The sequence below is a fragment of the Colossoma macropomum genome, unplaced genomic scaffold, assembly GCF_904425465.1.
Source record: "Colossoma macropomum unplaced genomic scaffold, Colossoma_macropomum, whole genome shotgun sequence".
Lineage (NCBI taxonomy): Eukaryota > Metazoa > Chordata > Actinopteri > Characiformes > Serrasalmidae > Colossoma > Colossoma macropomum.
In genome coordinates, this window is record NW_023494795.1 from 20,184,227 (window position 1) to 20,201,463 (window position 17,237).

General features: G+C 37.9%; 1 protein-coding gene across 3 annotated transcripts in view; it reads left to right on the top strand.

Annotated features, from left to right (window-relative positions):
• Positions 1-17,237, top strand: part of LOC118815567 (1-phosphatidylinositol 4,5-bisphosphate phosphodiesterase beta-1) — a 151,187-nt gene that overhangs the window by 65,186 nt on the left and 68,764 nt on the right. For 2 of the 3 annotated variants that reach the window (XM_036581774.1, XM_036581775.1), the window contains exons 4-5: positions 14,306-14,446; positions 15,538-15,617. In XM_036581774.1, coding sequence (XP_036437667.1) covers positions 14,306-14,446; positions 15,538-15,617 — 221 coding nt within the window. Of the gene's footprint in view, positions 1-14,305; positions 14,447-15,537; positions 15,618-17,237 lie in introns of those variants that run through there. The other variant, XM_036581776.1, reaches the window with a different exon arrangement.

A 17,237-nucleotide genomic window follows, 5' to 3' on the forward strand; every position in this document is an offset into this window, starting at 1 on the left:
TGCAGGCTAGTAGTTTCTGAAGCTGCAACTGTCACACAAAAGCAGCCTAAAGTTGTGGATGAAAGTTAAAATGTCCTTCAGTACATACTGAGCCTCTTCAGTATGGGCATACTGACCAGGATAGCTGCTACTGCTGCTCTTGTGAGATGTACTTTCTTAAAAGATTTCTCAGGTTACACTTGACTTTCTTCAGGAAACGATTTGGTCAAGCAGAGAGCTACTGAATGTCTGGTCATGCACATTGTAAATGCATGATTTCTTTTGTCATAGTTTGCCAGAGTCATTATTGAAATCAGGGACTATGTGTGCTTTTCACTAGCCTCGTTTTCCTGCTGATATTACCTCCTGATTGTGCTGGAGAACGTGCAGCACAAGTTTTTCTTGAACAAAATCACTACAGATTTGTAGGAAGGTGAGATTTTCTTTAAAGATAATCCTTTATCAGTGTAATTGGTGAAACCAGGCAGACTCAGTCTGCTCAGTTCTACGGGGAAATAATAGTAGATATACTTAGACCTTCAGTCTTCTTTTAACCAGCATAGACAGAGTAGTAATTTGCTTCCTTGATCTTGGTCATAAAACCACCCTTTAACCGTTAGTTGCAGTTATCACCAGCAGTAACAAAAATGTGGTGTAGTTTGATATTATTTCTATCAGTTCATTGAAACAAGCAGAGAACTTCTGTCAAAGCTTTCGATCAATACCACATTTCTGTACGTAAGCAGAAGAGCGAATGTTCTATTATGATTTAAACTGGATGAAAAGTTACAGTTATACAAGTTTTGTTTCATGGAAAGAAATCCTTTACATTTTTGCCACATTTGTCATTTCTTGACATCAAAACAAATGGAAAAGTCAGCAGTGCAGACTTGAAACTTTCCTACAGAATGTAAACTGAATCCAAAAGTAATTCACTGTGTAACTTACTGTTACTGTGTAATTATGTAATTACGTAATTACAATTAACAGTATAACAAAACAAAAGTGGTACTGCTGGACTTCTGAGGCTTAAGACTCTCAGCTGTTTTTACAGACCTTCCTTTGAATATGCTCAGTGGTTTATCTAATTTGCTTTCTTGATCATGGTCATAAAATGACCCATTTAAAGGGCCAGTATCCTACATTTTTTTCTTTCTTTTATTTTTTTCCCTGAGATCCACTTATATGTGTTTATTTATTTCTGTTTTTGTACCAAAAACAGTCATGATTAATATTTACATGACCGTTTTCCAGCCTTACTTTGTCCCTTAGACTTTATCAGGTTGTTTATGTTAGGGTGCCCGTACAACTGTTGTATAAATGAGCCTTGTTTTGATTCGCTGTCCTGTATTATGCCTCATTAAAAAAGCAGTCCAGACTGAAACATTCCTTATAACGTCAGCATAAATGGGCGGGGCTAAACTGCTGTAGGCTGAATAAGCTGTTATATGTTAATGTGATGGTTTTCGTGAGATCACAAAAACAGTACATTTTAAAGGGGTTGTTTTTGCAGATTAGTTTAAGCTTTTGGACTGTATGGACTGGGGAGTGAATGGTACCTTTTGAAACAGTGTTTACATATGACATCAAACTCTTGTACTTCAAAAAAGTGAGTAAATTTTGTTTTCCGTGGTACGGGCCCTTTAATGGCACATATTCTGGGGGTCTAAATAAATGTCCCAAAGGAAGGTTTATTTTGAATGTGCAGAACAAACAGGGCCATGACTTGGCATAAATTATCATTACATATCACTTTCTGTGGGAGTTATTCTGGTGTTGGACAATGCCCTGAGGACTGTGCCTAGCATTAGCCACTGCTGAGTCTGCAGGGTTAATGATCGGTCAGTGCTCAGTTGTCCATATCTGCAGTACCGTGACTGTGTTCCTGAAGGAATGTAATTGCTTCATTTTGTATTTCACTCGATTTAATCGCATGAAATACAATTTGTCTGGTTCTGCCCAACACAGGTCAGCTAATTCTTACTTTAGAGCACCTTTCTGGTGTTCTTACACAGTATGACAGTGATAAGTTGGCTATTTTTTTCTCACTCGCTAGTGAGGATTGGTGCTTAGACTCATTACGAGTGCAGAGTTTATTCTGCAGTGGCCACAATGCCGTACGGCATAATTACACTTCTATGTCCTTGTAAATGCATATTTTTCATGTACTGCTCTCAGTCCAGCCTGGTACCCTGCCTCCTGCTCACTGTTGATTATGCTTAGTGAAGCTCTTCTATTCAGACGTACCTGCAAGGATGCTTTAGGTGTCTTAGAGGCTTCTGTATTTCTTATCAGCCATTAGAACGTTACATATTAGGGAGGAGAATAATAAGGAATTTGGTTTAAACACTAGGGTTGGTGATAATGACTGAATGTTAAAATTTCTTTGTCGGAAAAGCATTTTTTCATTAATAATGGAGTAGCGCCTGACCAATATGAACATTTTGTCCTCTATTTTAAGTAGAAAAACATTATTAAACAGTAATATTGGCCAAAATTAAATAGATCCCAGTTGTTTTAGTTAGTTTGTTCATTTTAGTTCTAATATAACCCACTGTCAAGTTTGATTGACAGTTCTGAATTGTCAGATTTCTTAAACATGAAAAAACAGCAAAATCTTAAGCCTAACAATTAATATAAATAAAAAATAAATGTAGTGCACTGTGCAAAAGTCAGAGACCAGCATTTCATTTTTTCAGTTTCCAGTCCAAACAGCCAGTACAGTTTCTTCATTATTTAGTGTCAGAAAAAAGCACAAGCCTCCAATTCAAAAGTTTGATATTAAATCATTCAGTATTTAATTTGTCCACTCATTACTTTTTTGTCCACTCAATATGTTTCTGTTTCCATCTTTGAGAGAGAGGAGAAAATCCAGCTCCACTCTTGTTTCAGATCTGAAAACATCCACAGGTGTTTCTGTCCATCCTTCCACTGTGAGAAGACACCTCAACACTATGAGGATGTGTAGCTCTCAAGAATCTGTTACAGACAGGAAAATAGACAAAAAAGAAGAAAATTTACCATAGAACACTGAAAACAGGACATCTATGATGTGGATTAAGGGTTTATAGACTGATGAGACTAAATTTGAGATCTTTGGAAGGAACAGAAGGCAGTATGTACATGCCGAGGCAATGAAAGACTGTTCAAAACCATGTTTACAACCATCAATCAAACATCAGTCTGTGAATGTGTAACATCATGTGGATTTGGTGATGCTTTTGATCAGCATCATGAATGCAGATAAATACAAACATGCAGTAACCTCTGGAAAACATTTGGTTAGGAAGAAATTCATTCTACAGGAAGATAACAGCCCCAAACACGCTGAAGATCAAGACATACTTGTCAAACAAAGAAGCTGCTTGTGTTCTCAGTACCAGAGAAATGGCAACCCCAGGGCTCTGACCTCAACATCACAGAATCTGTTTATGGTTAACTGGAATGTGAGAGGCAAAAAAATAACCACCTTCTATGACTGAACATTGGAGGTGTGGAAATATGTATGTTTCTGCAGTCATTAGATAACTGCTGCCTTGTGCTTCTTTGCTCTGCAGAACCTCATTTCCAGCAGAACAGCTCTCCAGTTGTGTGCGTAGAACACAGATGAAAATGGAATACATTTCATGCTCCCTTCTTTGACAAATCGTAGATTTCTTTTGCTGATGAGAGAATAATTGTCTGTTTGCAGTCTTCTGTCTGGGCGGACATGGAGATATGCTGAAATGGAAAAGCGCAGTTTATGTAATCTTCCTTAAGTACTGTTTGATCATTCACAGGGCGTTGAGAATGTCACAGTGATGCTTTTCAAAGCTCCGCAATACTTATCAGTAAATGCCCTGTTCCATTGTCCGGAGACACGTCATTAAAAAAAGATGAGGGAAAGCGGCTTTAATAAAATACATACAGAATTCTTCATGCCCGACGCGTAGTGACAGCGCTGACAGTTGTACGGAGCGATTTAAAGAGACGGCGAACATTTCAGTCAAGTTCTGTCAGCTCTGTTCAGAGTTTCAGATGGAGAACATATTCACTCTGTGTCACTATCCACTGAGAGAGATGTCAAGGATTTTTATGTCAGACACAAGTTTGGCCTGGAACACTGTATTGTTTGACTAGCCATGCATCTACAGCAGACCCTCAGACAAAACTGCTCCACAGAGAAGAAATATGGAATTGACAGTGCATAACGAATCTGTATGTTATCAAAATCAAGCGTGTGTCAGAGAGGGGGCAGATAGATGAAAGCAAATGTTTTAGTAAAAGGATTAAGGTTTTATTTGCTGGCACTAATGTTGGTGGCCAGAAATTAGCCACCAAGAAATGATGTCACAATATTGTCAATTTCACATAATATTATTACTTTCTGAAAAAAAATCATTTAAATTTTGACCTGTATCTGGATCTGTATCTGCATAATTCTATTGTCAAGATGTAAACAGAGTCATTCAAAGTGGTTTGATGTGAAATCATGCATTATAGAGAAGTTTACCAGCTCTGACTTTCTTTATAGTGGGTGGTAATAGAAGCCAGAGGTTGTGGTGTCTACAGTGCGAATATGGCCGTTTCATTTTCTATTTAAAAAGACTAAAGCACCTACACTGGTCTTTTGAGTTTTTGTGTGTGATATTGATAATAGCAAAATAGTGGTAAATCTGAAATAAGAAGCTTTTGTTCTGGGACAGTTTTACCATGGAACGCCTTGCATGTACCTCTCCACCATCAATGTGTTTAAAGCTGCTCTATGTAAGATTTAGGGATTTGGAAACCAGAAGAACATTTTTTAATGTGTGTTGTGCTTTGGGACCAATGAGCAGATAAATCTGGCACTTATTTTTGGTGTCTTCCCCTGTGACTCAGTAACGCTAGTTCTTTCAATGTTGACAAAAAATGTATGTGGTGCTCCTTTAAAAAAATACGTTTTAAGCCAAAACTTTATCCCAAAACAATGTTCTGCGCATCAGGGAACATATTCATAACTATTTAGTGTAATAGCTTTCTAGGAGAGAGTTTTTAGAAGCATTAAATGCGTCAGATGTCTGGTTCCAGTCGCCACTACTGTGAAATGTTTCTTTAGAACGGAGCATTTCACATCAAACCGTTCTGACTTTCTTTGTTTACATTGTAACATTTAAATTATGCACGAATTTTGGAGTAACAGAAGCTAATGCCGCACCAATTACCGTTGTGAAAAATGCAAATTTGGTCATATATAAATTCCGACTCAGTTCTATAGTATATAATATATAATATAATTATTATATTTCTTTGGCTTTTCTGCAAAACAAACTGGTTCTGCTTACTATCACAGTCTGACTCTGTGTTTGTTTCCGAACACCCACTTTTCATGATCCAATCAAATCCTGAAGAAATAATCATATCTCGCCCACAGTCATTCTCCACCCAAATATCCTGTTTCACACAGAAATCACTGTCTGATTTCCGATTCACAGCTCAGTCTCAAACATGTCTTGGCTGATCGAATACATTTGCTGTAAAAAGAAAATAGTGTAAAGACTTATGTTAAACTGGCCCTGTAGATGGCACACCATACTGATCTAAGTCTAGAGTATTTTGCATTATGTTACATCAGTTACTCTAATTTTCACAAAAAGCCGACATGATCACTAGAACCTTTTCTTCACCACTGAAACACTGATATGTGTGTTGTCTGGTTGTATGACGCAGCTGTGCAAGTGCTGTGTTCCCTCTGTGCTGCTTTCAGGTTAATTAAACTCTCTAAATGAAGGATCAGAATGAGTGATCGTTAAGCCATCATTGACTCTGCAGTACCTTTTTGGTCAGTGAAGCATTGGCTGATGGCTGACTAGTAAAGATCTGACCTTTTCCGCAGTGCTGCAGGATTGTGCCTGTGTGCTCTGTGATGCCTGCCGTGCTGTGTTTTACCACACTGCCCAGCTGATTTATGCACAAAGAGCAGCGCAAACTGTCGGCCCTGCTGCCTCAATATGCCCAACTCTGGCTTTCAGCAAAGAAAGGTTACCTCTGCCTGCTATTTAACTCTAATGCTCACTCTGCCGATATATTTGTGGCTAAGATCCAGTTGTCAAATATGAATAATGATGTTTTTCAGTTTTCTAAGCTCTTGAATGCCTGTTGCTGATGTGATTTGATGTCTGCATTGGGTGTGGCTGCAGCTGAGCTTCCTCTCTGACAACTGTGTATGTTTTCATTATTACATTGTTACTAATAAAACTAAATGATTAATGATTTGAATATAAGGTGCTAGATTTGGTATAGAACCTTATATTCTGTACTTTAAAAGAAGGCTTTTCACACTCGCACATCTCATTTGACCCTATGAAGAACCACTAATTTAAAGTGATTATTCTGTGGCATCACCCCAAAAAACCTTCTTTCTAATTTTCTTTCTTATTTTCCTCAAAGTTTGCACTCTGGCTATACCCAGCATGCACATGATTAACATTGGAACTACAGCTCTGTTGTACACTCTGTATCATACTGAGCTCCTAATGTGGCAGTGCGAAAAAAAAAAAAAATCATGTTCCCTTGCAATATTTTTGCATTCTCTCACAAAAAAATGTGTTGCCCTGCCTTTGCAAAACCATTTGCAAGGAAATGCAAAATTATTGCAAGGGAACACAAAATGTTTGGGAAGGAAAGCAAAATTATTGTAAGGGAAAATTAAATATTTGCAAGAGCATGCAGAATTATTGCGAGAGATTATTGCCCCATTGCCCCTTTGGGAACTTTTGCGCAATTTTGTGCTACTGATAATATATATTTTTTTTTATCTATTGTCTTACACACCTCAGAATAGCCTGAATGTGTTTGATTGTAGTGTACACTTGTACATCCTCATTGCCCAAAAAAACAAAGACATTCTTAACTTTTAATGTAAGTTAATGTAAAAAGTAAGCGATTTTGGGGTGTTTCTGTTGGTCCATGTTGGTGTAAGTGATAAAGTGACAAAAATAGTTTTGTCAGATTTTTTGATGTGTATGTACAAGGATAGATATAGGTGTATATGTATAATCATATGTTAGAACTCAATTGAAGGGTTTGTTTTGAATATAGGTCAGATATTTTGAAAGATGGCATCTTGAACTCTCTGACACAGTGGTGCGATATAAGCCTCATTTTATAATGATATAAAAATTACCTTCTAAAATTATCTTCTGGAAACTAACACAGAAAGATAGAACGTTCTGAAATGAATGAAACCTCTAGAAATCAAAACTGACCTTAATTTATAATTCACTTTATTCAAATTTATTCAAATCCTTGTTCATTTTAAGCATGATTCATAATTCTGTACCATTTAAAAGACAAAATTATTGTTCTTTTGTAATCTTTGACTGAAATGTAATGATTTTTGCACAAGCATGCAAGGAAAATAACATTAATTACATATTTCATAGTTTCATGTTACAGCTCACCCTGCCACCACCCAGCTATCACAGAGTGAAATGCTCAGCATACCCAGAAACCCTCCCTGCACTGTGTTTGACTCTGAAGTATTTTACTGTATCACAGTAAATAAAGATGTTTTACTAACACGCCGAATCATAATCTAGATCATCAGATTTTCATGTTTTTTGAACTTCAGGATTTGCGATAGACATTCTATCATGTTTTGTGAGCTGATGCCGTCAGGAAGCTGCTGCACTTGCCAAATGCCAATCGGATTGCAGTGATTTCCTTCCCATGGTGCCTTTGATGTTGTTACTTCGGATGGTCAACTATCAAATGAATGGAGTCAGTCAATGGCAAACTGTATTAAGAGGACTTGTGCTCTTTTAATAGAATAGATCTAACTTTGTAAAAAATGAATAAATGATAATAACATGCATATTTATGCAGTGCTTATTGATTTATATGACTTTCCCCTTCAGCTTTTCCTGTCAGTTCTCAGAGTTCCTTTGGGGGAAGTTTCAGCCCACTTAGTTCCAAACCTCTGTGCTGACAGCAACAGTTATTGTGATTTATTGAAGACTGTTTACAAGAAACTACAAAGCTATTCCTCCAGAGTTTGTCTGCATTCATTAGGCCTGGCATGTCTGGCCATGCCGTTTAGGACGCCATTAGAGGGATTTGCTGAAAGAGAGGGAAGTCATGGCTTCATCGGCTTTAATGGGATTGGGGTTTCACTCCTCTCTGGTTCTAATAAATGATTTCGTAGTAAAAGCTAATGTATAAAACATGTCTGGCCAAGCTGTGTAATGTGCTGGAGGGCTGGAGTCCTAAATGAGAAAGCATATCTTGAGGGCTCACCAAAATCAGTTGCGTTCCATTTGTAATAGCATCCTGCAGTTCTTTGCTTGTGTGCATTGCACCCTCTTTCACCCTCTTTAAATTATGGAAATGTATGCAAGAAGCTGCTACAAGTCAGGAAGAACAGCATTTGTTAATAACATGAATTCTTGGCCAGTAATCCAGAAGTTACTCAGAGTACTGATCTAGTAGTACCTGTCAGTAGGGTTATAGTGAATTAGAGAGGAGTCTGATCCTAGATCAGCATTCCTAGTCTGTGAAACTTCATAAATATGGGCCCAGCATCCCTTAACAGGAAAAAAAATGAAAAATTGCTTAAAGTTATCTAGTACATCTAGTACAATATTACTCATGTAATACACGTTGCTCAATCTGCTCATTATCAGATGCTTGACTGAATGAGCAGTTTAGTTCATTTGGACTGTGGCCTAATGCATCTTGTTGAAAGTGGCTTGTAGCTGATTTGAATTTGGGAATAATACACACCAAGTGAGTCACTGCTTGCAGTGTTGGGGAGAGCGAGCACAAGTTCCGCGCAGCAGGTTACATGGTGAAGTGGATCTTCTTCAGATTAGTTAGCAATAATGAAAGGTGTCACAATACACATATTAAAATTGTTTTTTGACTCAGGGTTCATGTTGTAAACTGTATATCGATTTCATGCTTTAAAAATTAAATCACAGTGAAAGTAAAATCAAAGGTGCTAACACACATTGGAAATACACCCACATTGTGTATTTACATTTGTTTGTCTTCTAAGAAAATTACTTGTTTGTGTTAATTATGCTTTCACCAGGCTGAAAAGCTGCACTGCTTTGGGAGTTGTATATTGGTTAAAAAATAATAAAGGCAAAAGGAAAATATGGTTCTACTTTGGATAAGCCCCAGTAGATTATATATAGAAAGCCAAGTTATTAGCAAACTGTCAGGTGAAAGCTGACATTCAACAGTGTTAGGGTTAGGATTCATAACTGGGCTAAGTTTAAGGCCAGGATGAGGTTTAGGTTTTAAGTTTCAGGGTGAGGCTTAGTTAGGGTTGTGTTAGGGTTTTGGGTAGGGTTAGTGTTCGAATAGACATTGAAAGGAAGTTAAATGCAGGATAAGCACCTGTGAGGCATCTACAGTTGGTTGTCCAATTCATAAAACACACTGCCAGACTTACTGTATCATTAAGAGCAAATAGAATGGTGATAACACCTTTACTCATTCATAAACGAGCATTACGGGCAGGTTTAACGAGGATTACAGACTGCACGAGAGGCTCTGCTGTGTATATTGAATCATAACACTGCACCATCCTGCAAGATGAAATGCTGAACCGCCCTGATGGTAATTTTCCAGATAAGAAGCTAATAAAAAAAGAAGCTGATTAAATTACATTTTCTACAATGATTCCAAACGTATTTGTTTACGTGCAACAAATAGCAGATACACACTCAGCTGATTAACCGGCATGTTTAAAAGACATGTTTTGATCTGTTTGGATGGAGCATCATGACAAACCTTCTAACTGCAGCTGTAGGAGAACAGAGGAGAAACAAGACTCAGGCAGGATTTCAGATTTGCAGATTTAACTAACACTGTACTTAAAATGGGCTCCCAAAAATTTTCTTTCGCATATTTTGTGCATTTACACATTTCCCCCAGAGGCTGCTGGTGCGTCAGCCGTCACAGGTATCCCCATGCTTGCTTCACCTGTTCTCTTTTAAAATACAAACCCTGCCCACAAACTGCCGTCTAGTAGTTAATTGAGTCATTTAGCAATGTCAGTCATGAAAAATCACCACACAGATCATCACATTCAATATATACTCACATTTTGATGTATTAGCTGATGCTGCTGGAGGACACTGACATGTCTTTAATATGATTTTTATTGCGCTGCCAGCAGGGGAGATTTAAATTCTTTTTATGTTATAAGAACTGCATATGTTTTTTTTTGTTCTTTCTTTCTTCTTATTGTAAGCTCACAGGACATGAAGACTTGAAAAAACCCATATTTTCACTGGGTAACTCTGAACTCTTGACAGTAAGACATTGGGGTCCTGCCAAGCTTGGTGCTTCCATTACCACGGCAACAGGGTTTTGAGGCCTTCAATAGGCTTCACAATACACCAGTACACTAATTAAATCTCACTCCTGCAGTCGAGGCAGGCTTTGGGACATGCACTGAGTTTTTTTCTTCCATTCTCTATCATCTCACGCTACAGCAACAGCACAGAGAGCCAGAGAGGGGCCCCATCTCTACAGAATTTCAATGTTTGCACCTAATGACCACCACTGAGATATTCCATTTGGATAATGATGAAACTCAAATATGAAGAGCGCTTTTGGATGTGTTACCTTGCTGTAGTATAGCATCAGCAGTTGTGTCTTCCAGGGGTAGAACTTTGGTTTATGGGTGCAAGTGAAAAAACCTGGGTTTGGTGCAAAATACAGAAGCTGAATAAAGTCTACAGTAACCACATACACAACACTGTAAATGAGAGCAATGTGATAGTACAGGAATAATTATGCAAAAAAAATTGATGCTAGCCATATAAAAAGCTTGTTTTAGTGAAAGACATGTCAGCTGATGACTTGTTTGGCTTAACTTACACTGATACAGTGCATGAGTGTGAAACTGAAGTCAGGCTGTGTGATGCTGACATAAAATGCGTTCGATAAAGCTGTCAGATATCACAAGGATGTAAGAAGCAATAAATTATTATTAAAATAGTGTGCCTCTGATGGATGTAGTGCAAGTACAGAATTTTTTGGCTGTGTAAACAGGAACTGAACTAACTTCTCCTTTAAGCAACTGCAAAATACAAAATTATAAAAGCACTATTTACTATTGTGCAAAATAAAAAGAAATGAACTACTAGCAGCTACTGCAGTTTGAGACACAATCAGAATTACAGCTTTTCTGTAAAGGCTACAAAATCAAATAATTACATACATACATACATACATACATACATGTGCAAGTAGAGTACTGGGTGTGAGAACAATCCTAATATTTAATGCTTTTTTACAGGCTATTAGTTAAAGATGGAGTACTTTTTAGGTTAAGTTTCTCATACATACTCCAAAGCGAAGTTCAATCCCAGCATAGTGAAACACTTAGTAGGCTTCTAATGACGTAACGTCTGTTTGGCACTGTGAGGCATTTAGATAAGTTCTGTCATCGCTGCTCTAACAATGTGTTCATCATCAAAACTCACGTCACGATAACGATAAAATTACAGTTTAACATACAGCGCTAAGCTGAAGCCTGAACCCAACCCATGCCCACGACTATGAGACCCATCATGCCCAACTCGTACTGCTAAATTTGAATCCCAAACACGCTTGTACAGACTAACAGACATAACTGTTGTACATTTACACTGTATTTTGATAGGACCCATCGGGCTCGGTCAGGTAGCAGACTTCTAATGCACACATGGTTTCTCTCATTCCCACGTAACCAGACCCTTTATCAGCTCCATTAAAACAACGTGCCATTTCTTTTGGTCACTAATATTAGGTCATTGTCCAAATAGCTAGCTATAGCCTGTTAGTACGAATTAACCATAGGATTAAGTTTTATTCTGGTTGGCACTAATCCAATGGGCTGTTTAGGCTACAGAGAGTGGTGGAAGATGAGTATATGTAATATGTAAACTGCGGAATTTTTCGCTGGCCAAAAATTATTTGTTCGACTTATTGAGTGTTAAACAGTATGTTTGTATTTTGCTAATAATAATACTAAATTCCAGTGGCTAACCTACAAACATGGTTCCACAGCCCCTCTATGAAGCTCTGCTAAGGGTGTCTTTATATTATTCCGCTTTTACCATATCAGTTGGAGGATGTTGCATGAAATACTAATGCTAATGAATTATCGGAGCCCTGATAGCCTAGATTTCTGAGCAGCACCACAGTGAATTATATTTTTTCAGGCTTTAGCCATGAGCAAGCTTTGTGATGCTTTTTTTTTTTGTGTGCATGATTATGCATGATAAGCACGATTATCTGCCGAGGAACATCATTTGAGGGGGGCACTCATTGCCTTTCTCTCTGACAAATTGCTTGTGATTTTTCAGGCTGAGATGGATGGCTCTCTTGCCTTTTAGAGTGCAGTCATTTTATGTGATTGATTGCCATTTAAATCAGCAGTTTTGGCTTTATTGATTAGGCCTGAAACAGCATATGTGTCCACCTCGTTTTTATTGTCTGTCATGCAGCCCTGATCAGAGGCTGCGAGTTTGCAGCAGTGCTCTGCTGGGAATGTTCCTAGCATGCAAATGGAGCTCCGGTCTGAAAGGATCTCTGTATCAGAAGCCCTGCAATGAAGCACTAGTCGATTCACTGTAGAACTCTGAAGCACTTCCACCGACATTAGCCTTCTGAGTGTACTTCACAGCTTCACTCAGCTTAGCAGTCCCACTGAGATCAGAGTAGATCTGTCTGGAGGTTAAGGAGTAGCATTTCCCCCCAAAACTGAGAAGTGTTAAATCTCATTAACTAAAGGCAAATCAGGAGAACCCGAGGGTGGCAGGAAAGAAAAGCAGAAAAAAAGCCCATCACCCACAGAAAGTTCAGCATGCTAATAGAACGGTGAGCCTTCAAGCCAAAGTCTGATGTGATTGGGTGGCTGAGGACGTGTAGGGGACATTTATCACTGTGACACAGCACACTGACTCTCTTTGTTTGATTGGGTAAATTAGTGGGAGCTAATTTGCTTCCTCTGCAGAATCCTTTGCAGGGTTTTTCTTGTTGTGTTAATTAGGCTGGAAGAACTGTTTGGTATGCCACATGGATGTCAGTCCAAGGTGAAAGGGAAAAGAGCTATATCATTGTTATGCATTGCCTGTGCTAGGAAAATTATGAATATTTTTATGGCTATCAAGTATAACCTGCTATTTTTGAGTGCTTCCACTGTTCTGTCAAATTGAGCATTTAAATTAAAGGCAAGGTAATCATCGCTTCATTCCAGAAATAACAGGTCTGATATAACCCAATTCCAAACTCATCATTATGCTTATTAAAATTCTCAGAAAACAGCATTCATGTTTATGATGTTCAGTGATTTTCTAAAGTACATCTGGTGTCTAAAAGATGGACCACAAATGACAAGTCAGGAGGAGTCTGTCTAGTGGCCTTAAATGATTCATCACCTGGTCACATGACAAAGCAGCAGCTGTCTGTAGTCATTACTTTCCACACTGAGCTGTATAAATACAGCATGGACATTAGGCCTAAACTACTATTTGGACGGGATTAGTGTTACATGGGAAGGTGGGGTACTGTAAGTGTAATGGGTGTTTCTCTCTGATTTTAGTCCCATCTGAATCCACTGTGTCTGTAATTTTTAGACAGCGCACTACCATCACATCATCACATCAGTGAAGTGTCTAGCAGCTTTTACCTTCTATAAAATGAACTGTAGAAAGAAACCCAGGTTATATTAATCCTGTGCCAACTGTCATCTCAGTTAATATTCCATTATATCTTGTGGAAAAGGAGCTTTTTTTTTTTGTATTCTCTGTGGCCCCAATCAAGACTATGTATTGTCTACCTCAGCTGTATGACTCTGATCATTATAACAAATAAAATGACACACTAAAAGTGATTTTATGCAGCAATGTTGACTTCAAATTCCCAAGATAATGTCATTGCCAATTTCGTTGCATTGCATTCAATTAAGTAGCCACTCCTAACTCTGTCATTTATACCAAGGGTAAATCATGCAAATTAGTCTTTTTACAGATTACAGGTGTCCTAATTAATATTTTTGTGGTTATTTGTGGTGGTAGTGTGGTTTATATTGATTATGAGCACCTAAAGAATTATTTTTTTAATCATTTTAAAATCATAATTCTAATGGTGGTGAAAGGTGAAAATCTCTTTGGGAAACTATTTGATTGCCCTTTATACTAATTCTGTTCTCTGTTCAAGTCTAAATTTCAGTGTTATCATTATTATTAAAAATTATTTTAGATGTATTAAGAATGCTCAAATACAAGAATTAGTGCCTATAATACCATCATCAGCATTTGGATGCGTAACACATATAAATATAATGTGTTTGCTATTCTTTCAGGATGCTAAAGTGCGAGAGCAGCTGGGTGTGGCCACTATGGTGGGAAAGATAGAGAACAGAATGCTGACAGTGGTGACTGGTCCAGACATGGTCAACATCACCTACCTAAACTTCATGGCCTTCCAAGAAGAAGTGGCCAAGGTAATTAACAAAGTTTTATGTATATATAATATTCTTTAGCAGATGTGACCTGTGGTAGATGATGACAGAAACTGATGAATGGAAACGTTTATTACTTTTGTAATAACTGCTGGAATGAAAAATGATCTAGAATGGAATTGTTAGGTCTCACAGGCCATGATTCAGTGGCCCTGTATAATGAGCTATTATATAGGGCTTCTGAATCATGTACAGTAATATAGTGGCATTTTATTGGTGGACTGTAAGTTCTCAAAGAGAACTTAAACCTGCCACGATAGTATTTAGTGGTATATAAGTAGAGATGCATGATGGTATCAGAATCATATCAGTATCGGAAGATATTTGGTTAAAAACAATATTGGAATCTGACAGAAATTCAGATTTGACTGATATTTCCAAGCATTATTTGAAGACATATTTATTGGACTCTGGAAGAGCAAAAAGCTTAAGCAACGATGAGCTACTGTGTCAAAATGTCTGCATGTTTATTACTTTTTCTGCATTTTTTGCATTTTCTGCACTTTTAACCATAGGTTTTACACTTCTCTCTAATGTTAATCAAGGTATATTTAGTTCCCATTCCAACATTTTATAAGTTATTGTTTTGGCATCAGTATCTGTATCAGCTGATGTTTACATTAAAAATATACAGATATTCTCATATTGGTGCAACAAGCCCCAAAAGTCAGAACTATTAGGATTTATAAGCACCTTCACAAAAAAAGCCCTGTTGTTTGACCAGAGCCCCTCCCTCTTCCCAAGCCCTTTACTCTGATAGGACGCATCCAGATACCTACTTTTGAGGGTAGACTATGTTTTGACTAAATGAGAGACCCTCAGACGAGACACAGGGACATAAATCTGACACAGGTTTATACTTCCATGCCATGTTTCTGAATTTCCTTTTTTGATTTTTCGATACTGTACTGAAATCATAATATCCTTACTGAATAGTGATGAAGAGTCAGTTCTGTGATGACTAACTGTTCGCTGTGTTATGTGTGGTTCTGTTACATGCTTCAGACAAAGTGTGAGTTTTTATGAGTGTTATGGTCATAAGTGTTTATGTCTGATATTGGGTCTGTTTGTAGGAGTGGGCTGAGGAGCTTTTCAGCTTGGCCTCCAACCTCCTGGCTCAAAACATGTCCCGGGAGTCCTGTTTAGAAAAAGTGTGAGTACACTCTGTATTTCTGATTCCTCATGTTTCTTTTCCCATTTTGATAGCTGTCTGATGTAACACTCCCTCTGAAATATATATTTGAACTGGAATTTGGACTACCAGTTCCTCCAGTGCCACTTTAGTGCACCCAGTGGATCTTCACTCCCCAATAATGATAAAAATGCCACATAGAAGGACCCTCCATACTGAACAGTAAAATTTCATAAATCAATGCTTTGCCCACAGAAGTAAAGATTGACGGTCAGGACTAGCTGCCCCAAAGCAAGTAGTGTTTTAGAGCCTGCAACGAACTGAAGCAGCATTTGATCAATGCCAAACAGAAAGCACTTCTGGCAGTGAAGTATTCTCACACCATCCTTTTTATGGTTGCGGCATTGTACATACTGTATAGAGAGTCCCAAAATGTTTGGGTTCTGACTTCTGTTTGTTTGTTTGCTCTTTATTCTAAAGCTCTAGAACATTGTAAATTGAATGGCACGTGAAGCCGCAGGAGCTGTGGGAGCTACAGTGCTAACTTTGAGCTTTCAGTTGTTTTTTGTCTATTTTGGATGACCCGTTGGGACATTGCAGGTTTATGTAGCTCTTTTTTTTTCAGGGCCACAGATGTGTCGTTTTAAATAGGTTTGCTGCACAAATGACTTTGCTGCCTTTTATTAGACAGAAGTGACTTTTTGTGTTCATTTGCAGCTTCAAGCTTCAGTGCATGCACAAAATGAGCAGCTTATTGCTTTTGCTTTTGGAATCATAAGGTCCAAAGAAGTGTCAATAGCAAGTAAAGTAGGCTATGATGATAACACAAAAAAGTCACTAAATGAAAAAGAAAAAACATCAACAACTTTTTGTTTTAACATGAAAAAGAAAGAAGCCATTCTTCACTAAAGCAATAAAAAATGCCCTGTACATTTTAATTACTCTATTTAGTTGCAAAGCTGGATGTTAAAACATACATTAATCAGTGCATGTTTCAAATTAACTGCACTCTGCTGCAACCCATTTTCAGACATAAGCCAGAAAATGTTTGCATTCTAGTAGAGCCCACTGAGGAAATTCCTGAATATTTCATGGAGAAAATATGACTCAGCTGAGCAATGCAGGATATCCAGCCAGGCTGTCAAAGACCAACATATGCACAAAACTATACTCGTAAAACCTTAAAGCCACAAAAGGAAAACTACTGGTAGATTTCAAGAACAGAACAGTACAGGTTGCAGTTTGTTTTAAAGTAACTGAAAGATCTAGTCCAGTTCTAAGATGTTTTATGAATGCTGTTGTGCAGTGTGTTGTGTAAAATGTTGCGAACATGATCCAAAACGTACCTTATCTGTGAATTATGTGAAGTAATGGTTTGGGATGCTTTGTCAATTACCTCACCTGTGTAAACCCCTTAAATGGACAGGGCCCACTGGCAGTCCCAAAGTTTCGTTACACACTTCTATAACCTGAGAATAGCTCAGCCAGTTTGCATTGAGGTCCCTGTAGTTACTGAATAATAAGACTTAGTATGTAGTAAGCCTTAATAAGGTATCTAATAAGGTTAAACAATAATTCAACTACACACTTCTTTTAGTCCAAGTCCAGGAAGATCTTTTCTGCTTGGTGCTTTATCATGCA